The sequence below is a fragment of the Ovis aries genome, chromosome 8 (assembly GCF_016772045.2).
Source record: "Ovis aries strain OAR_USU_Benz2616 breed Rambouillet chromosome 8, ARS-UI_Ramb_v3.0, whole genome shotgun sequence".
Lineage (NCBI taxonomy): Eukaryota > Metazoa > Chordata > Mammalia > Artiodactyla > Bovidae > Ovis > Ovis aries.
The window spans coordinates 59,569,475-59,592,057 of record NC_056061.1 but is presented as its reverse complement, the minus strand read 5'-3'; the positions used below and the strand labels follow the sequence as shown (position 1 = coordinate 59,592,057).

The 22,583-nt window shown below is 43.9% G+C and overlaps 1 protein-coding gene across 4 annotated transcripts in view; it reads left to right on the top strand.

Moving 5' to 3' along the window:
- The window catches only part of SGK1 (serum/glucocorticoid regulated kinase 1), a 110,223-nt gene extending 94,183 nt beyond the window's left edge, over positions 1–16,040 (top strand). Inside the window, exons 1-12 of one of the 4 annotated variants that reach the window (XM_004011352.6) lie at positions 7,754–7,936; positions 10,731–10,806; positions 11,248–11,323; positions 11,736–11,840; positions 11,944–12,027; positions 12,129–12,260; positions 12,526–12,638; positions 12,976–13,099; positions 13,545–13,640; positions 14,102–14,257; positions 14,361–14,450; positions 14,847–16,040. In XM_004011352.6, coding sequence (XP_004011401.1) covers positions 7,903–7,936; positions 10,731–10,806; positions 11,248–11,323; positions 11,736–11,840; positions 11,944–12,027; positions 12,129–12,260; positions 12,526–12,638; positions 12,976–13,099; positions 13,545–13,640; positions 14,102–14,257; positions 14,361–14,450; positions 14,847–15,014 — 1,254 coding nt within the window. In that variant the 5' untranslated portion in view covers positions 7,754–7,902 and the 3' untranslated portion in view covers positions 15,015–16,040. Of the gene's footprint in view, positions 1–7,753; positions 7,937–9,524; positions 9,695–10,450; positions 10,586–10,730; positions 10,807–11,247; positions 11,324–11,735; positions 11,841–11,943; positions 12,028–12,128; positions 12,261–12,525; positions 12,639–12,975; positions 13,100–13,544; positions 13,641–14,101; positions 14,258–14,360; positions 14,451–14,846 lie in introns of those variants that run through there. The other 3 variants (XM_004011350.6, XM_004011349.6, XM_042253494.2) reach the window with 3 other exon arrangements.
- The last annotated feature ends 6,543 nt before the right edge of the window (positions 16,041–22,583 follow it).

Below are 22,583 nucleotides of genomic sequence, written 5' to 3'. Positions count from 1 at the left end.
CCGAAACAAACAAGTGCTATCAAAATCATCTGATGGGATGACCATATGCTCTTAGAAAATTAGGCTCCAATGGTTACCTGGAGAAGGGCATGGCAACCCATTCAGTATTCTTGCCTGGAAAATTCCACGGACAGAGGAGTCTGGCAGATTACAGTCCATGAGGTGGCAAAGAGTTGGTCACAACTGAGCAACTAACACTTGTACTAATGGCTAATTGTGGAAGTTCTGATCCAGGAAATAAAAATAAAAATAAATTTATTCTTATTATACATTTCTCACTGAAATGTATAATTTAAGCAAACAACTAATCTTTTAATGTCCATTTTAGGATTATAATCTGAGAAATAAAGATAAGTAGGAGAAATTATGTTGGGTCCAGCAAAGAGATTTATCCATCAAATATACCCAATATTTATTGAACACTGATTGTAAGCAAGGCATATTTTTGGAAGGAACAAAAGACAATTATACAAAATAATTCTGCTCTTCAGTGCCTCAAGTTACTAGAAAAATATAAACATGTACACAAATTCCTAAAATTCCCGCTCAGCTGAGGGAGCCATTGCTAGTGGTGACAAGATCAATGAGAGTATTGGTCTCACAGTTGGGGGTGAGCTTTAAAACTTTAAGAAAAGCTGTAGGGAAATAGGGTTCCTGCCATAACTTCTGCAATTCTAAGAACAGCCAATTATAGAGATATAATGGGTACCTCCCAAAGTAGCAGATCAAGAAGTCAGGGCTTTTTAGGCATCAAGGTCTAAAGATGTCATAACCTGACATCTGGGGTATTTGCCTACTTCTCATTACCAAGTTGTACCGCCATTGAGTAAAATGTAACATGTGCTTTAGGTGACCTTTTGAATGTCCCACAAAAATTGTGTAGTGTCAAGACAATGCCTTCCATACATTTACTCAATATTTTCAAATTATAATAAGTAGATGTCAGGTAGTATAATTAGCGCAGCACAGTGATCTTTCTTGGAATTTTTGCTTGATGAACTGTTGCAGCGTCCAATTTTCATAGGGTTACAAAAGAATATTGTAAATTATTAGCTAAAAAGAGAGTGGGAGGACTACAAAACAACAGAACCCAAATAGTAAAGTCAGCCAGGAATGTTTTAAAAATAATGAAATGTACCCTAATCTACCAAGTGCTAAGAAAAAGCAAATGGAAATGTAGAAACCTCAGAAATAAAAATCCAGGTGCTTAGTATCGAGTCTGTGGGTTCTTGCATTTTCGTATCGCGGTGTGAGATGAAGTTGTGTCCTACTCTCATGTGATAGAGGACACCACAAAGTTACTGGCAGAATCAGCGAGTCCTCAGCTTTGATCACAGAAGTGGATAGCTCCAGTATGATACCCCCTTCCTGGGACATAGCTGGGGGCCAGTAGTGAGGGAGAATTCTTTCCGTGTGCAGAACTTAAGAGCAGTGCAGCTGGTTCCTCGTTTTGTTTGGAAGGAGACATGGGACTATAAGACCAATCGGTGCTCAAGAAAAACAGTCAACAACCTACAAGGACTTTGCGTCCTCTTCTAAGGGAAAGGATTAGTAGGATTTGGGTTGTATGCAGGATAGTTGCATCACGTCAGATAGAAACATGACCTTGTCACTGTCCTTTTATAGAGATTAAGTGAGATTTAAGGAGATGAATATGGGTCCAAGTTGACAAGGGCTGGGTTGTTGGTAGTTAATTTTATGTATCAATTTCACTGGGTCGTAGTTTCCAGGTATGTGGTCAAACACTTCTAGATGTTTCTATGAGACTATTTCTTGTGTAGGATTAACATTTAAATCAGTGATAATCTGCAGAAGAGACAGGTACTATCCGTGGCTCACAGATAGCCACGGATATCTTTAGTTGGGGGAGACATATAACAAATGCTCAAAAAGTCAGGTAATAAAACTAATATGCAGATAACTGAAATAGGATGAGTGACGCTGTGTAAGCGGTGTTGACTCTGAGAGACAAATGTCAAGAAGGATCCAGTCACGTGAGCATCCAGGGAGGGAAGCATTCCAGGTGAAGGACACAGCACAAGGTTCTCTGAGCCAGATACAAGCTTGGTCTGCAGGAACAGCTAGCCTAGACAGCGCAAATCTGGAAGGGAAAGGGGAAGAAGGATCTAACCAGTAATAGCTAGGCAGAGGAGCAGCATGAATTGTTTGTGTTGCCTGGTCTTCAAGGAACTCAAAGCCCAGAGACACCTGAGAGTTAAATAAGACCCTTGAGGTTTAAATAACTAACAGCCCCAAATCCTTGACAATGGAGGGAGGGAAGAGGCATGGAAAGAATTAGCTGACTATGGAGCATTATTAAAATAAGTCACATGACGTGGGCCTTCAGAAGCTCCTTTTTAGATTTATCTTTTCCTGGATATCACAGGATTGTACAGTATGAGAGTTGCAAGAAAGCTTCCTGTTCCTTCACTTGAGAAAGTAGATAATCAAAAGGGTTCAACATGCCCAAGCCTGTATTGTAATGGCCTTAAGGCATAGCAGGGCCTTAGGAAAAGTAGAACTATATGTAAGCATACTTGTGCTTTTGGGAAAGTGCTGCTCAATTTAACAATTTAAATACAGACTTTGCCTTCCCTGAGTATAGCAACACTGCTCATCTTGGGCATCCTTGTTAGATACAGGACTTAGCACAGTGCCTGGCACAAAAGAGGCGCTCCATGAAGGCCTGAAAGATTAAAGAACAGGCCACCATCGGTTGGAGTTTATACCTCTCTCTATAACTGAAGGGTAAGCGAAACAACTAGAAGATGTATCTTTTGTGCTGCTTGTCTTCTCTGACCTGATTTGATTCATTCTCCCTTCTCAATGGACCCATATTTACATTCTATTATCTCCCATCCACCTTGAGCAAGCAAAAACTCCCTTGGTTTAGCTTTTGGCTTACTCTCTGCTTTTTCCATCTTAAAATTTAGCTTTTACTTCAAACACTTGGTAGTAAGAATTTATCATGGCATTTAATTTTTTTATTGCCTACTCGGGAAAATTGTGTGCATGGAGACCAAGGGAGGATGAAGGACTTTGAAAAACAAAGAGGGTAACCTTGTCAAGCCTTTGAAGGAATTCCCATCCAGCCGCTCTGACCTTGACCGAGCAGATTAAGTGGCCCATACCAGGTGATGCTAGTGGTAAAGAGCTGCCAATGCAGGAGACATAAGAGACTCAGGTTACATCCCTGGGTTGGGAAGATGCCCTGGAGGAGGGCATGGCAACCCACTCCAATATTCTTTCCTGGAGAATCCTATGTACAGAAGAGCCTGGCAGGCTACTGTCCATAGGGTCACAGAGTCAGACGTGACTAAAGTGACTTAGCATGTCACTATGCCTGCTAGATTATAACTATGCTTGTCTAAACTTTCACTCATCCATCTTCCTACTACATAAATTTCCCCACTCCAACTTCCAACACTTCTTTATATATGCTTGTGTATGCAAATTTGTTCATTTTCAATGAGATGGGGTAGAAAAAAAGGCAAGTATCCTTTTAAGGAGTGAGTGATAGTTGAGTGATCAATCACATTTTGGTTTGAATTAACTTTTCAAAACACATTGTAATGTTTTGCTACTTATAAAAGGGATTTTCCTCTGTGGCTTTTAGATCTATTCACAATAGGACTCAATCTACCTTTGAAGGTAATTCTGCACCTGCCCCCTACCAGGTGAGATCATATTTACTACTGTATCTCCTGCATCTAGCACAATGTCTGATGCATAGTTCTAGAAGAATCTGTGGATGAATGAATCAATGAGTTCCACCATGCCTAGAGCTGTATCAGATAGAAAAGTTCCTCTGCAGGCCAATAATCAGCACTCCTTCAAATGAACATGTTTTCTAAGACATTATTAATTCCATATTATTGGAGGGGGGTGCAGTGAGAGGAAGAGGGGAGAGGCAGCTAAGATATTTTTTATTTCACCTGAAAGTGCTGTTTTCACACTTCAGCAGTAGCAGCAAGAGGGCCATATTCATTTGCTTGTGTATAAAGTTTGACTAAGGACCATATTTCCAAATTATGCAGAGATGCTGCACAGCACCTTAAAGTTTGGTACTCACGCTATGTCCTCTGCCTAGATTGACTTCTCTCTTTTGTACCTAGTTGGTCTTTCCAGTGTCAACCCAAATATCACTTCTTTGTGGAGACCTTCCTCAACAATTCGGAGTCCACTGCCCTCCCCAGTAGAAAATTCCTCTTTGTTCTATGGCAGAGTTCTCAAACTCTTTTGTCTTAACAGTCATCGTGTCATATCATAATTTATGTGTGTGTCTCCCCACTTAGAATGAGTGCTTAGAAGTTAGATAACCGTATTACTCATATTTATGTTCCTTGATCTTAATATTGGGTTAGCCAAAAGTTCATTTGGATTTTTCCATAAGATGGTATGGAAAAATCTGAAGGAACTTTTTGGCCAAACCAGTATTTTTACTTACTTGATACATGCTTGCTAAATGCTTGCAGGCATGAATAAATGGCAAGGAAGGAGGCAGTGGGGGAGGAAGGAAGGAAGGAAGAGATGAAGGATGGATCAGTTCAACATCTCCTGTGATAATTAGCTGAGAGCAGGGCTTTACAGCAATTGGCATTGACAAGAAGGAGATAGGAGGCAATATTTCAGAGTTTGGGGGACCACAGGGTGTGCCACTGCCATGGGTAGCAGGTGAAAGAGGCATAGAAGTCTACTTCAGTGACAAAGGAAGGCTACTGGAAGGAGATAAATCTGCCCTTCAAAGCAAGTATTGTTACTTCACAATTTTGCCTGTCATCTGTTCAACTCAGAAGTAAGAGGACTTGCTTAATCGTTAATAAAGTACAAATGCTATTAGAAGAAACAAAGTAAGGCCTGCAGACTAGACAGCTACATTATTTAACACAACTCTATTCCAAGGATCTTACAGTGCATAGTCTTGTTTATTCAAAACCACTGTCTAAGGGGAAAAAATAAGCCCTGCGTAAATAAAGCCTGTAGTTTTGTGGGTTTTAATAACTCAACAGTATTATTCTAGATAATGTGTTCTCTTAGTTATCTGCTGTATCACATTCCTAACTCCTTTATGCATGTCAATTTCGGCAATTACGAACAGGGAAGGTAATAATCTCTATAGAACCTGTGTTCTATAAATAGACTTTGATTTAACCACCATTGCTAGTACTCTTGCCTGGAAAATCCCATGGACGGAGGAGCCTGGTGCTGCAGTCCCTGGGGTCGCTGCGAATTGGACACGACTGAGCAGCTTCGCTTTCACTTTCACTATCATCATTGGAGAAGGGCAAGGCAACCTACTCCAGTACTCTTGTCTGGAGAATCCCAGGGACGGGGGAGCCTGGTGGGCTGCCATTTATGGGGTCACAGAGTCAGACACGACTGAAGTGACTTAGCAGCAGCAGCAGCAGCTAGTAATTCAGTTCAGTTCAGTTCAGTCGCTCAGTCGTGTCCGACTCTTTGCCACCCCATGAACCACAGCAGGCCAGGCTTCCCTGTCCATCACCAACTCCCAGAGTCCACCCAAACCCATGTCCATTGAGTTGGTGATGCCATCCAACCATTATTACCATTACTATTATTGCTAGTAACAGCTATCTTGAATAAGCTCATTTGTCATCATCATTTTCTATTTGATGAATACGGTAAAAAAGACATGCACTAGGTGACTACCTTCAACAAAAACTAATGCATTTTGTTGCTCTCTAGAGTAATAATTATGTATTCCGGATGTACTTTCTTTTGTGATGTTCCAAGGAAAAGATTTTCTATGCACTAACCAATAAACCAATAAATATGGGAACCTAAACTGTGCACAGGATTGTTCTAGAATTTATGACACTTTGAGCAATATGAAATAGTTATATTGCTCTATTATCAATGGAAGATATTGATTGTATCTAGGAATGAAGGATTGAAGACTAACATAGCCAATACATTAAAGAAGTAACTCAAGAGGGGAACTTATTAATTATTTTTCATGTTTGTAAATTGCAGTTGTATTAAAATGGGGAAAAAATACCATATCTTTTTAAATCCCTAAGATTTGTATGTTTTCATATTTAAGCTTCTGAGAGGAAGATAAATCATTTTAGAAATCAATGTCTGTGTTCTGAAATTTGCTAGTGAAACCATGATTTTATTTTATATTGACATTAGCACACTTTAACAGTAAAAAAAAAAGTTAAGTCCTTTTATGTTTCAAAATACTTTCTCTAATATGTTGAGAAATACGAAGAATTTGTTTTCTGGGCCTTTAAATTAAATGGAAACAGTCGTATCTCAGTAAAGCTCTCAGGTTGCAGTATTTGCAATTCATCAATCAGGAAAAATTTTATTTAATCACTAAGAAGAAAAGCTAAAATAATTTTCGTATTAAGATACATGCTGCTGCTATTGCTAAGTCACTTCAGTCGTGTCCGACCCTGTGCGACCCCATAAACGGCAGCCCACCAGGCTCTGCTGTCCCTGGGATTCTCCAGGCAAGAACATTGGAGTGGGTTGCCATTTCCTTCTCTAATGCATGAAAGTGAAAAGTCAAAGTTAAGTCACTGAGTCGTGTCTAACTCTCAGCGACCCCATGGACTGCAGCCTACCAGGCTCCTCCGTCCATGGGATTTTCCAGGCAAGAGTACTGGAGTGGGGTGCCATTGCCTTCTCCATTAAGATACATATATATTGGGAAACGTTTTGTTTCAGTGCAAACGTTATGTCTTGGTGAATAATTCCCGTCTGGGGGTTTTGATTGCAGTTTTCCCAGTATGAAGAATAAATCAGACGATTGGCATGGACGAGTGAGGAGGTGATTAGCGTATCTCATATCTAGCCGTCTATATATTTTCTTTGCGTGAGGTGTAGAGGAATTACCTGGAACTGATTAAGCCCCAGGAGAGAGGTGGGGGAAACGCGCCTTCGGGAGTTTTTCTCCCGGAGAACGCGAGCGCCCTCTAGACTGTATTTACGTACAGATTCTGGTGACGCAACTCCGGCCACTTCACCTTCACAGAGTGGGAGGGAAGGGGTCGGATTCCTCCCGGTGGGAGCACTATCTGAACCAAAGAAAGAGGCTGGCGACGGGAAGGAAGAACAGATCAAGCGTCGGAACAGGGGCCACAAGACAACCTAAAGCCTGTGCAGAGTTAGGCGCTCGTCTCACACAGTTTCCCCGCCTACCTCCCCCCTACCCCATCCACCCGCCGTCGTGTGTCACCTTCCTGTTCGGAAGTCTTACTAGGTTGCTGGGACAGAACAGGGGGCGCCTGCTCCACCCATCAGGTATCCGGTTGGAAGAAAAGCCAGTCTCAACAACTTGATTCTCCCCGTTAAATGATAAGTTTAGCAGACCGTCTGTCTCCAAAGGCTGTACATTAGGGGAGGGGGAGGGATGAGCACATCAGAGGAGGCCTTTCGGTTCCAACCACAAATCATATGGTTGTGCCTCTTCTCTATTCCACTTAGAGCCCTCTGACTTAAATTCCTCGTTCCTCCTGGAATGCGGGAAAGAGCGTCTTTGACAGAAAATGAACCCTGCGCATGTGTTTTGAATTTTTTCTGCACTGATTTGTGATGATAATCAGTCAGGTTACATTTCTTGTGTGTCTTGCTGGGGGTGTAATAAACCCAGGACACTGATGACTATAATTTTCTGGGTGATGTTGCAATGAAGGGAATAAAGTGGCCCAGTGGTGAACTTTGCAGCTTGTTCCCTTCCTGTATGGAAATTGCCTTTATATATAGTGGGGTTCATAACAAAGCTGGGACAGTTGCCTCTGAGTCATGCTCCCTTGTCATCCCAGCTTCCAGTCTTAAGGCACATAGCAGGGAGGCTACTCTAGCCATAATTAAGCTCTCCCTCCAGCCTCCAGAAAGGAATCCCCAGCCTTCATATCCTAAGCAACCTGAAGAATGAAAGAGGAGGCTATAAAATCCCCTTTGAAAGGTTTGTCTGCTTTTATTACTATCATTTGGATGGAATGGGTAGAACAAAGATGTTGCAGAGGATTTGGGGTTACTTGGCATGGGGAGGGCACAGGAAGTGAGTCTCTGGAAGTTTCTCAATGTTTAAAAAACAAACTGGCAGAAACTTTGGTGCAGCTTGGTGTTTCTGGGCATTCTTCAAAATTTTGACTTTCTCAAAAAGGGGAAGAAACCTCGTGGGAGCAGGCCCCAGGCTAGACTTGTTGAGGTGGAGCATGGGCTGTGGGGGCATGGGCAATCATGGAGTCATGTTACATGATGAATCCATGGAAGAGGAAGCAGAAATGGGCCAGTTTCTGCGATTTGGAGTTTCCTAAAAACCTTGCTTCGGGTTGGAAGTGTCCCTTTCAGGCAGTAGTTAAGTGCTTTTTAAAGAGTGGGTGCTGAGCAAAATCTCCCAGCCAGTCTCCAGGATGTGTTGTTCTCTTCTGCCAGTTTCAGGCTGTTGTAACTGAACAAACCAAAAAGTAGTTGAGGCTACAGATCACATTCGGGCAAATTGAGGTGGTTGTGCCTGCAAAACAAATTCCTACCCAAGACTAAAGAAAACCCCCTTCACAGGCTATTCTTGGTGTGACAGCTGGTATTTCGGAGTGTGTCAGATCCAGTAGGCAACTTTAAAATGGCAAGGCCGTTGGCAAATAAGGGGTCATGGCAGGGCAGCCGCCGCAGACATCACTGACCAGCGCCAGGCGCTGGACCCTGCGAACTTAGTAGCTTTCAGCCCCCTCCCGGCTCCTGGCCCAGTCGCTATGCTCCTGGCTTCCTTGCCGGCGCTGGCGCGAGTCCTCGCACCGGCGGTCAAGCTGCAGCTCCCAGGCATCTCCGAGCGGCGGGGTTACTGAAAGGCACCGCACGGCGGTTCTGCAGCGCTCCTCTCCCTCCTTTGCTTTCTGGAGTGGAGGAGGCGCCCGGCTAATCTTTCGGGAGTCACAGTTACCAGGGACTCGAGAGAAAGAGCAAGGTGGTAAAACTCCAGGGTCTGCCCTGAATTAAACCGGAGGAGGGCTAGGGAAGACGAGTACAAACTAAGACCATGGGGTGCGACCTGGCGGAGTTTTCAGTTCGGGTAGCGGGAGAGGGAACCTCGGGAGTCGATGGTGCCCGCGGTGCCGGCTCCCCACCAATCCGGGGTCACGCCAGGTCGGTCCCCTAAATTGCCACCTCCTCACGTGTTCTTAGCATGGCGGGGATTAAAAATGCAAGGGGAAAAATTACATGCGGAAAGGACAGAATGTTCCCAAAGATTACATTAGGGGGAAAAAAAAGTGAAATGCATATTTTTTTTCCCCTTAGTGCAGAGACGAATTTTATTTCCGCCCCCTCCCCTCCACATTCCTGACCTCTCTCCCTCCCCCTTCCCTCTTTCTTTCCTTCCTTCCTCCTCTTCCAAGTTCTGGGATTTTTCAGCCTTGCTTGGCTTGGGCCAAAAGCACAAAAAAGGCGTTTTCGGAAGCGGCTCGGCCGTGCACAAGGGCCATTTGTTTGTTTTGGGACGCGGGGCAGGAAATCTTGCCCGGCCTGAGTCACGGCGGCTCCTTCAAGGAAACGTCAGTGTTCTCCTGTCGCCCCAGCCCGCTGCGCGCCCGGCCGCCGCTGCCCATGGGGGAGATGCAGGGCGCGCTGACCAGGGCCCGGCTCGAGTCCCTGCTTCGGCCCCGCCACAAAAAGAGGGCCGAGGCGCAGAAAAGGAGCGAGTCCTTCCTGCTGACCGGACTGGGTAAGCGCCGCTGCCGCCACGCGGAGACTTGCCTTGCGCAGTCTTCCACTAGTTGCTCAGATCGGGAGAGGGGCTGGGTATCTGGGGCTGCACTGAGGATGGGACCGGGGAAGGAGGGCGGCCGGAGCCGGGGGACCACGCTGACTCCGAAGATAAGAGCGTGAGGGGCCGCCCTCCCCGGCGCTGCCGCTCTGCGCCTGAGATAACTGTTGATGGTGCGCTGCACGCCCGGCGAGGGCTTGGGAGACTGCCTTGTGAATTACGGGAGAGGATCAGAGTCGGCGCCGGGGCAGGGGGTGAATCCGAACTGAGGGTCTGAGAAACCAGAGCGGGCACAGAGCCACCCCGATCGCCGCGCACCGGGCAGAAACCGCTCTGATTTCCTGATCTGCCGCGACTCTGATTTCCTCGCAAGGCGGAATAAATGAGAAAGGTGGAAAATTACCCCGGCTGCTCCCTCCCACCCCCTCCGCCTGCGGTTTTCCCAATCTCCGGCCCGGGAGCCGAGGGAGGCGGATAACAGTCCCCGGCCGGGCCCTCCCGGGGCGGTCCCCGAGCCCCCCAACCCCTGCTCCCGGCTGGCCCTCTCGTCGGGGGCGGAACCGCCCGCAGCCGACCGCTTTGCCGCCAGTCGAGCCGCGCGGCATCTGGGGGCGGGGCCGAGGGCGGGGCCGGACAGCGCTGCTTACTCGTTGTCGCGTGGGTCCCGCCCCCGCGGCGCCACAACGCTTATAAAGCAGGAGACGGGGACTGAGCGCAGTGTTGGCTGAGCCGGTCTCCCTTCTGTAACGACTCCCCGTGCTCACTCTCTGGCGATGACGGTGAAAACCGAGGCTGCTAGAGACACCCTCACTTACTCCAGAATGAGAGGCATGGTAGCAATTCTCATCGGTGAGTGTAGGGATACGGCTGGACTTCTAGGTTATTTCTAGGTTACGCGGAGTGGAAGTTTTTGAATGCCCCGGATCAGATTAATGTGCGTGGCGTTGGATGTTACAAAGCCGTTGTCTAAACGTTTCTCCTCTCTAATTCGCAGCTTTTATGAAACAGAGAAGGATGGGCCTGAATGACTTTATTCAGAAGATTGCCAATAACTCCTATGCATGCAAACAGTAAGTTTCCGGGGGGAATTGGGGTAAATGAAAATAAGTAGTGAAGTTTCCATTTACCAGCAGTAAAGATGTACTTCCCATTAACATATTGATCAGGAAGCCAAAGACTTCCCACGGGTGAGGATCCCTTTTCTCTTAAAATTCTAATTATTGAAGTCATTTAAAACATTAAAATTAATTTGCTGATTTGGCTTGCACTAGAGACGCAAGATAAACTTTTCATGTTTTCCCCATTCACCTCTTCTCTCCTTGAAGAACAACTCCTATCTCTATGTTTAACTGGGTTTATTATTTTAGCTATTTTCTTTAACGGTAATTGATTCGGGTGTTTTTAGTTTAAACGCTGAATCCTCCGGAGTTGAGCCAGAAATTCACTGTTGGTGTTGTCTGCCCCCTTGTGGCGAGTTAGGATGTCCTAAGTTGTTCCTTTCCTCTCTGCAGCCCTGAAGTTCAGTCCATTTTGAAAATCTCCCCACCTCAGGAGCCTGAGCTTATGAATGCCAACCCTTCTCCTCCGGTAAGTGTTCTCTATTCGTGATACATCAATGGAGGGAGCTTAAAGATGAGTCAGTTTCTCTATGTGGATGAATTTAAATAGCATGTTAGTTAGTATCAAGGCAGGAATGCCTTGTTAGTTCATAGCAAACAACTGACATAAGCAGTTAAGTATGAATCAGTGGAGCATTTTGAAAGGCATATTTCATAAAAGTGTTACCTGCTTAAGAACAGCCCGATTGTGTACAGTTTCCATACTCTGTTTTGCAATATGTACATGTATGGACAAAAGGTATTTTGAAATGTGTCTATAGATGTGTGGGGACCTGCCTAGACATTTGCAGATATCCCATCTCTTACATTGCCTGTACTTTACTATCGCAATCTTCCTTTGAAGCAAGGAAAAGATTAAAGGAAAATCTTTTATTTTCCAGCCAAGTCCTTCTCAGCAAATCAACCTGGGCCCATCATCCAATCCTCATGCTAAACCATCTGACTTTCACTTCTTGAAAGTAATTGGAAAAGGCAGTTTTGGAAAGGTAATTTCACGTCTGAAGCTCTCATTGTTTATAGTCTTTCATACGCTAATTTTACATTCTCCCTGGATGTGAACAGGAAAATGATTTTTAATTTAAATTTCAGGTTCTCCTGGCAAGACACAAAGCAGAAGAAGCATTCTATGCAGTTAAAGTTTTACAAAAGAAGGCAATCCTGAAAAAGAAGGAGGTATGAGCTGGGCTTGGAGATAAGACATTCACTAAACATTACACTGGAATCTTGGCGCCAAGTTGAAATTTGCCACTAAATCTTCATTGTCCTTTTTCTAGGAAAAGCATATTATGTCGGAGCGGAATGTTCTCCTGAAGAACGTGAAACACCCTTTCCTGGTGGGCCTTCACTTCTCTTTCCAGACGGCCGACAAACTGTACTTCGTCCTAGACTATATTAACGGTGGAGAGGTGAGTGGAGGGGATGGGAACTGACCCCTGGGAGTCTGTGCATAGCCCACTTCATTTAATTTGAGAGGAAAGTTTGTAAAAGACAGTTAGGAGAAAAGTTAACAGAATTAGCATTTCCCTTAGCCTGCCAGCATTCAGATAGTTAATAGACTATTTAGGGCTGCTTCCTGCCATTGTCCTGTTTAGTTATATATATGTCAAGACTGATTCAATGCATTGTCCTCTGGCTTGGCAACCCAGGCTAACTCGGTTCTGTCTTCTACAGTTGTTCTACCATCTCCAGAGGGAGCGATGCTTTCTGGAACCACGGGCTCGATTCTATGCTGCTGAAATAGCCAGTGCCTTGGGTTACCTGCACTCTCTGAACATTGTTTATAGGTGAGTTGAAGAGCTCTTAAGGTGCCCTTCTGGTGTAAAAGAGACCATAGCCCAAGCTTTGACAGCACCTTAAAATAATTTGTGTTTAGGCATAACTTGTTCATCTAAAATCAGATCTCCAGCATGTGACTGGTCTTGACTCCCTTCCACTAGGCAACTAGCCAATACGGATTGTGCCTAATTCAGAATAGATTAACAGAACAAGGACTCCCTTTTAGATTTACTAACACAACTACAGTGAATATAAAGTGCTTCTAACATCCCTAGCAATGATCTTTACAGAGAATTACTCATACAGTGAAATTAATTTATGTGACTACTTTTTTTTTTTTAACAGAGACTTAAAACCAGAGAATATTTTGCTAGATTCACAAGGACACATTGTCCTTACTGACTTTGGACTCTGCAAGGAGAACATTGAACACAATGGCACGACGTCCACCTTCTGTGGCACGCCCGAGGTAGGCACACTCTTGATTTGGTGCCTGGTCTGCCCACTCCTCCAGGAAGAGATCATTGCACTAGTGCCCTTAACTACTGAAAGAGTATTCTTAAAAGTGTTCTAGTCCAGTTCAGTGCAAGTAAAATGCATTTACTCTTGGAGGCATGAGAAATCCAAAGCCTCATGTTGCTTTAGTTAAAATGAGCCTGTTGATAAGATCCATGGTCATAGAAGGTTTCTAAATTCTCAAGATAGCTGAGGGGTACCCACTAGCTTTCTAAACATCAGGACTGTAAGTATAAGTGGACAGTCAGCCTCAAAGGCATCGATTTTATCAGGAAGTAGTCTAGAGAAATATATCCTCCAAGTAGACCCAGCGTGTCTCAGCCCTTTGAAAGCGCACCCCTGGTCTTGGCAGTGCCTGGTTTCACGGGCTCTGAACTCTTCTTTTCCTGGTCTTTCAGTATCTGGCGCCTGAGGTGCTTCATAAGCAGCCCTATGATAGAACCGTGGACTGGTGGTGCCTGGGGGCCGTCTTATATGAGATGCTGTATGGCCTGGTGAGTAGCCCATTGAGAATCGGGGAATATTGCCCTGGGTTGATACATTTCTCCCTCTAGATTCATCTGGGCACACAAACCCCTTTGCAGACTTGATCATCATGTCTCTCTCTTTATCAGTAAGCTTAACAAATGTTAACGTGACAGGCATATTGGTTAAATTATAGGTGCCTTAAGATAAACCCTTACCTAGTAGATTTTTCTTTTCTAAGTTCACACTTTACTAGGTTTGACCACACTTAACATATGTGAGAGTGAAAAACATGGCTTATTAGCATCTACCCCCGCCTCCCATCAGGGTGGCGAAATATAGTCACTGAAAAATCCAAGGCAAAGAAAACCTATCAAGTGATAGACTTTGTCAAATCCAGCTTCATGCATTACAGTCTGAGTCTTGATTGGTAATGAGTGCTCTCCAGAACTTCCAGTTGACTAGTAAGTAATCCTCCCCCTTCTTTCAGCCTCCCTTTTATAGCCGAAACACAGCTGAGATGTACGACAACATTCTGAACAAGCCCCTCCAGCTGAAGCCAAATATTACAAACTCTGCAAGACACGTCCTGGAAGGCCTCCTGCAGAAGGACAGGACAAAGAGGCTGGGTGCCAAGGATGACTTTGTGAGTCACGTTTCCTGTCGTCCTGGGCTGTCTGGGTAGAGCACTAGACCCCACTGCCCATCCTGAATTTCAGGCATCTAAATTCATGTTTCTTTCTCAACAGATGGAGATTAAGAATCATGTCTTCTTCTCCCTAATTAACTGGGAAGATCTCATTAATAAGAAGATTACTCCCCCTTTTAACCCAAATGTGGTGAGTAGCTCTCTTGGGCATGTATGGAAACCCATGGGCTTCTCTTTTAAGTCAGAGTTGATGGCACTGGTGAGGGTGGGGGGCCCCCCCCCCCAAGGAATAAATTGGCATATATTTTATTCATAAACCATTATTTTACCCACAGAAAAAGTAGAACTCCTATCTCAATGAAGCTCACATAATTTTTCAACACATTTATAAATTAAAGTAGCGAAAGACAGAAAACATGACCTTCATAGTTTAAACTTTACGTGCCCTGTGGGTTTTGTGCTTGAAATGGTTTGTGATGGTCCCTATATAGCACCTAAAGCTTGCACAAGAATTTCCCTGCCTTGTCTTCCCTGTGAATTCTTGACATGGAGCATGTTTTGTTTTGTTTTCCTCTTCCTGCAACAGAGCGGACCCAGCGACCTGCGGCACTTTGATCCTGAATTCACCGAAGAGCCGGTCCCAAACTCCATCGGCCGGTCCCCGGACAGCCTCCTCCTCACAGCCAGCGTCAAGGAAGCGGCTGAGGCCTTCCTGGGCTTTTCCTATGCACCTCCCATGGACTCTTTCCTCTGAACGGTCTTAGGGTTGGTTGCAAAGGATTTTTTTAGTTAACCTTTTGGCAGAGCTGCCAGCTGACAGGACATCGTAAAAGAGAATTTGCACATCCCTGGAAGCTTGCACATCTTGGCAGTCTTATTGCACAGTTTGCTGGAAGCTTTTCGAAGAGCACATCCTCCTCAGTGAGCTTGTGAGATTTTCCTCTTTATTCTTCCTTCCAATGTGGTGCTATCTCTGAAATGAGCAGCAGAGGGCCGCCCGAGACAGATGCAGTGGTCTCATTGGCAGGCGGCCGCTGGTCTGAGAAGGAGCTTCTGGAGGTCTGTCCGGGCCACGATAACGAATCTTATGAAATGTGCCTTTTCTGATGAGATCGTGTTAGCTCCAAAGCTTTTCCTGTTGCTGAGTGTTCTCGTTCTCTGTTTCTCCCTGTGGACTCCCTGTGTGATCCGCCGTGTGAGTGTGGTATGCTTGCTCACAGAAGGACTCAGTTATATGCATCAATGTGACGCTTGCAGGACACTACAATGTGGGACATTGTTTGTTTCTTCCATATTTGGAAGATAAATTTATGTGTAGACTGTTTTTTTGTAAGATATAGTTAATAACTAAAATTTATTGAAAATGGTCTTGCAATGACTTGTATCCAGATGCTTAAAGAAAGCATTGCTGCTACAAATATTTCTATTTTTAGAAAGGGTTTTTATGGACCAATGCCCCAGTTGTCAGTCAGAGCCTGGTGTTTTCATTGTTTAAAATGTCACCTATAAAATGGGCATTATTTATGTTGTGGTTTTTTTTTTTTTTTTGCATTCCTGATAATTGTATGTATTGTATAAAGAAAGTCTGTACATTGGGTTATAACACTAGTATATTTAAACTTACAGGCTTATTTGTAATGTAAACCACCATTTTAATGTACTGTAATTAACATGGTTATAATATGTACAATTCTTTCTCCCCTCCCTACCACACACCTTTTTGTGTGTGTGATAAACCAACTTTGGTTTGCAATAAAACCTTGAAAAATATTTACAGAAATTGTGTCATGTGCGTTATTTTATATACTTCAGTTAAGGGAACAATAGTAGATCCACTTAAAATCAAAAACCATGGTAATGCTGCTGTGATTGACAGTGGCTTGCTCCTCCAGAAGCATCAATCTCTGACTCCAGAAGAGAATCAGTCAAGTCACTTCAGTCGTGTTCAACTCTGTGCGACCCCATAGATGGCAGCCCACCAGGCTCCCCTGTCCCTGGGATTCTCCAGGCAAGAACACGAGTGGGTTGCCATTTCCTTCTCCAATGCATGAAAGTGAAAAGTGAAAGTGAAGTCGCTCAGTCTTGTCCGACTCTTAGCGACCCCACGGACTGCAGCCTACCAGGCTCCTCCGTCCATGGGATTTTCAATAGGGCAGTCTTAAAGTCTTTTTTTTTTTTTTTCAGGCCACACTGTGCGGTTTGCAGAATCTTAGTTCCCTAACTAGGGATTAAACCTGTGCCCCTGGCAGTAGAAGCTCTTGAGTCCTAACCACCGGACCACCAGAGAATTCCCTAAAGCCAATTTCTATCTGAGGGCTTTACCAGCATTCTGTGATGTCAGTCATTATCCACAAATCCATCCGAACAAATCCTTGTCCATTTAACTGCCTCAAGGACAGTCATGAAGTAATGTTCCCTATGTTTATTGCCTGCCCTGTGAAGTTGGCTGTTTGTCTCGACCTTTGTCTTGTCTGAAGTAACAGGTAATTCTTTAACAAATACTTGAGTGCCTTCACTGGGCCAACTATTCCAAGTACTGAAGATAAAGCAAGAGCAAAGCTGACGCATCTCTGCCCTTACAGAGCTTGCTGGGAAGGGCAGACTTGGTCAATAAAGCAGTTTGTTGAAATGGAAATCAAGATAATAGTCTGCAAGTCTAGGAGAATGCCACTAAAGAGGATGAGGATAAGTGGTTCTGTTCCCAAAATGCTGAGCCGGCAGGACTCCTGGTTCCTGAGAGTAACCAGAGCCGAACTGAGTCCAGTGTCAGCTCCGAGAAGGAGCCTGAAGGGACACATCCCTGACTTGGATCAGAAGCCTCTGGAGCTGGTATGCACCCGGCACTGCCTGGGCCCACCTGTATTCAGCCCACTGGAACAGTTCCTGTGGGAGAAGGGAGAAGAGCACTGCAGGAGAGCATCATCTTGTACACAAGCTGTTTGGACTTTTTCTCTTTTCTAGGCCTTCCAGAAATTCCTCGCATACACGGGATCCTCCAATAGTTGGTCTTGCGGCTGTAGGCCTACTGCACACGCTTTATCTTGACCTCTCAGTTTGCACAGGGATTTCTCTGGGGACAGTTGTTTTCCCTTTTATCATGGCTCTTCTATCTTGCTAAAGGGTAGCCCCTGATCAAGCTCTGCATCTGAGTTACGGCTCTTCCGTCCAGACACTAGCTGCATTTTAAACCCCTTACCTACCGCAAATGCCAAAGTCAACCACATGCTTGCTAAGTCACTTCAGTTATGTCCAACTCTGTGACCCCATGGACTGTAGCCCATCAGGCTCCTCTGTCCATGGGGATGCTCCAGGCAAGAACACTGGAGTGGATTGCCCTCCTCCAGGAGATCTTCCTCATCCAGGAATCAAACTTGTGACTCCTGTCTCCTGCATTGACAGGTGGATTCTTTATTACTAGCGCCACCTGGGAAGCTCAAAAGTCAACTATAATGATAAAGAAAATCTAAAAAGTCCTAGTAAAGATTGATCCTAGGCCTGACAGAAAGGCTTTCTGTGTATCTTCCCCTCATTCTCTTGATGAATAACAGTTAAGAGCGCCTCGATGAAAAATAAGTACTTAAAACATTTTTATCTTAACATGAGTCTTTCAGCTGGCATTCTCCCATCTAATTAGACATAACTCAGAGGAGCTCATCATGGATTACAAAGCTTTTTAATCTTTTGAGGGTAGAAATGTGGCTTCTGGCTTCAGTCAGTTGCTATGTAAGATCTGATATACATGGCTGGAGAGCAGATAAAGCCAGATGAGACCCGAGTGTTGTCACACAAACAGGAGGAGATTAGATCAAACACAACTGGGTGGGAAGGGAACAGGGCCAGAACAGGGAAGTCCAGAAAGAACAAAGGATCAATATATTAAAAAAAAAAAAGGCAAATATTTACTAAACACTATGATGTCAAGCAGTACATGTGCAGAAGTATCTTTTATCTAGGGGTGTGGGATACACCTTTGTCAGCATTTGAAACTACATTTGAGCACGATGGTGGATAAAAGGAACAATTCACTTCTCCATAGGTTTTCAGCTGTGTAGCCGCTCAAATATGGATTTAGGGGGAATGTATTCAGCTAAGATTCCTGCAAATTGAAGTGGGATTTTGAAACCACTGCTACCGTGAAGATAACTCAAGTACCATGCTTAGGAAATTTGCCATCTACTTGGGGCACCCACCCATGGTATAAGGCCAGTGGAGAATGAGGGCTAAAGAGAACCTCAGAAGTTTAGAAGTTCTCTGTGGGGTTGGCTGCTAGGGGTTGGCTGCCTAGAGCAGGCTTCTAAACTCTCTAGGTTACTAGAATCTCCCTAGAGATTCTGTTTCTAGGGAGTCTAAAAGGATATAAGCCTTAAGAAGTACACAACGCAAACAGTTAACATTATAGATTTCATACTATATGCCAGGCGTTGCTCTAAGTACTTTATACAAAATTCATTGATCTTCTGATGTCAAAGTGAAGAAATTAGCACAGAAAGGTAATTTGTGAGGACATGGTGAGGTTAGAAGTCAAATCCTGATAGTCTGGTCCCAAAGCCTATGCATGTAACCACACTATTCTACGTAATGTCACCTCTTAAGTGACAAGGATATAGAAGCCAACACTTCTGTGCTTGTTAGTCATTTACTTACTATTTCACTAGACTTTTTACTCAGATACCTTCTAAGTGTCATGCTAAGGTAACAAGAGAAAAAAAGAAAGTGGGGTGGGGAGAGAGAAAGAAAGAATTTTCCATTATAGAATGTCCCTGGTGGTCCAGTGGTTAAGACTCTACGCTTTCACTGTGAGGATATGGGTTCGATCCCTGGTCAGAGAAGTTCCATATGCTGTGTGGTGTGACAAAAAAAAAAAAGAATTTGCAATTATAACATAGACATTTGTAAGTTGCTGACGAAGATGAGATGCAGCTGGAAATACACATTGCAGTGAGAGTATAAATCAGTACAATCATTTTGGAAAAATGTTTGGCATTTTCTACTAAATAAAGATGAATATATTTATAACTTATGACCCAGTAGCTTCACTCTATAGTATATGTACCCCAAAGAGTGCAATATAAATAAAAAGTTTGCAATGATATTCACAGTAGGACTATTTATATGAGCCTCAAAATGGCAACAATTAAAAATGTCTCCCAACAGCAAAATAAATACAATTAGTAAAATGAATAGATATAGTGTAATACCATATTATAATAAAAACAAATGGATAATTGCTATATACAATAACAGAGAATAAACCTCACAGACATAGAAACCACACTGTATGATTTGATTTATATAAAATTTGAAAGCAGGCAAACAAAGTGTATAGAAGTCACGATCTGATTGCCTTTGGGGAGGAGAGAATGGAGATTAAGAGGGTGAGCGAGGGGGCTGGTCTCCTGGTTGCTTGCTGGTAATTTCTTGATCTTGGCGGTTTCAGGCCTGATTTTGCTTTTTGATATATCATCAAGATAAATACTTATGTGACTTTTCTATATGCTTGTTATATATCAATAAATATGTTATTAAAAAATATGTGGAATTTCCCTCATGGTCCAGTGGTTAAGAATCTGCCTGCCAATGCAAGCTACAAAGGTTCCGTCCCTGGTCCAGGAAGATTCCACATGCCACACAGCAACTAAGTCAACGGACCGCAACCACTGAGCCCACGCACCTAGAGCGTGTGCTCGGCAGTAAGAAAAGCCCCCTCAATGAAAAGCCCATGAGCGCAACTAGAGAGGAGCCCACACTCACCGCAGCTAGAGAAAGCCCGTGCACAGCAACAAAGACCCAGCAGAGCTAAAAGTAAATAAATAAAATGGAAAAACATATGATGTGATAAAAATAGGGTGTTATGGGAACCCAGAGGAGGAACATCTTATCCAGTTTGGGGGTCAAGTAAAGGGGTTACATTTTCAGGGAATTTGGGCCAGAGAAGATTAGGGAGATCCTGAGGGTCCAGGTAGGTTGTCTTAGGAACTGGCTCTTGAAGTTGAGGCAGAAAAGAGGGCATTCCAGGTCTGGAAAGTTGAGGTGGGGGTGCCAGAGGGTAACCTGTATAAGTACAATGAATGGAATATTGGAAAAAGGGTGGGTCTCAGAAAGACCTAGGTCAGAATCCCAGCTCCCCCAACCCACTTTGTTGCACTGGACAAGTAGTAACTTGGGCAAATTCTACTAACTTCAGTTTCTTTAGGGGGGAAACATGCATCCCCTGCCTGTTTTTTCACAGTTATGCAATGAGACAAGGTCAGAAGGAACTGGAATTTTAAAATGCTAGTTAATTTCATCTTTCCCCACTCATTACTTTTCTTGATTTCCTGAGAAGACTCTTAGAAGAGTCCCTTGGACTGCAAGGAGATCCAACCAGTCCATTCTGAAGGAGATCAACCCTCGGATTTCTTTGGAAGGAATGATGCTAAAGCTGAAACTCCAGTACTTTGGCCACCTCATGCGAAGAGTTGACTCATTGGAAAAGACTCTGATGCTGGGAGGGATTGAGGGCAGGAGGAGAAGGGGACGACAGAGGATGAGATGGCTGGATGGCATCACTGACTCGATGGACGTGAGTCTGAGTGAACTCCGGGAGTTGGTGATGGACAGGGAGGCCTGGCGTGCTGCAATTCATGGGGTCGCAAAGAGTTGGACACGACTGAGCGACTGAACTGAGCTTAGCAGCTTATAGGGGGGAAATGTATTAAAGAGTGGCAAGAAGTCATTTTGAATAAGGAGATGGACCTTGTGACTGATGTTCCTGAAAGTCTCGGGAAGTTTAGATTTCACTAGGTAGTGAAGTGAAACACTTGGAGGTTTTCCATGAGGAAAAGGCATGATCAAAAGGCATGTTCTGGTGACTCTTGGCAAGAGTTGTAATTGTGGGGAGAGCTTTGGGATTAAAAAAATAATAAGGAAGCCACTTAGGAAACTTCTGACAATCATTCTATTGATGGTGGGAAAAAAAGGACAGAGAGAGGATTTTGAAGGCCTCAAATCAATGGAACTTTGTGAATTGATGGGAATGAAGGAAGAAGAAGGATGTATTAATGTAGTTTATTTCTTTAATGTAATTGACTCCACTTATTGGAGTGGTTGTCTCAGCTGCAACAATACCATTTAGGACAAAAACCACCCACTAGTTTCTCCAGTATCCCCAGGATGTGATGAATCAGCCAATAGATAATCAATCAGTATACTACTTGGCAAGGCAAGATGTTACTCATTGTGCTCAGTCTCTACCCCATCCTGTTAAGACATTTCTCACCTCATCCATCAAAATGCTCCTAAAATTCTACTCTGTATGCCTCAAGCCTTGTACTGGAAGCAGAATGATGTTAACTAACCTGCTGTGAATCAGAACAACACTTCTATTAAGAAAAACACACTTACCCACATTAATTGAACCCAACTGGAGAAACTGGTTAAATGTGTTTTCACATTGCTGAAAATTGTTAGCCAGTCACCAAAACTAACAAATTATTGTCACTGAGACTTCACGTGGCTGACCTGTGGTCTTTCCTAGTTTGCTTTGACCACTGCATATTTGCTCTATAAGAACACGCTTCATATATAGATACAGATATATGTATATACACACACACACACACACACACACACACATACGCTTAGTTTGCTTTCCACACCTTTTCTGTGAAGGACTCTAGCAGCAAGAACAGGGCAGTCCTAGATGCTTATTCAGTGTTTACCTATAACATTATGTTTGCGTGTCTGGACAGCTTGGAAACCGTGGACTCTGACAGGCAGGGTTCTCGGTTTCCTCCTTTCGGTGTGGTTTGTTCTCTGCCCCACCTACTGTACCACAGCAGGCATGATGACGATGCTGTAACAACAATATAGAGGGTACAGACTGTTCACGAGAAAACACATGGACAGATAATCACTCTGGTCAACAGCAGGACAAGGATTATGAGCGTGAAGACATAGTGTCACTTTACAGACACATACATAAAACAGATGAGTGGCTGTCAATTTGTTCGTGACATCCAGTTGGTTTTAATATGGTTCTGCGCAACCTTATTTTACTGCCACTTTGGCATTCCAGAGGCCAAAGTCATCGCCTTCCCTAGCCAGGCTTAAGCCATCTGACTTCAAGTGTGTGGCAGTGTTGCTAGTGAAGGTCAGGACAAATCTATTTGTTTTGGTGATAATTAATTAGAGTTCACTTCATTAGATTAATTAGGGTTAATCTGGAAACAACTTGGAGTCCGAATTGCAAACAATGATTATATTTTCCTCTGAAAGATCATAGAAAAGGGACATACAGAAAAGATCCGATACTTGAATTTGGTTGTATGCTACCTAATAATAA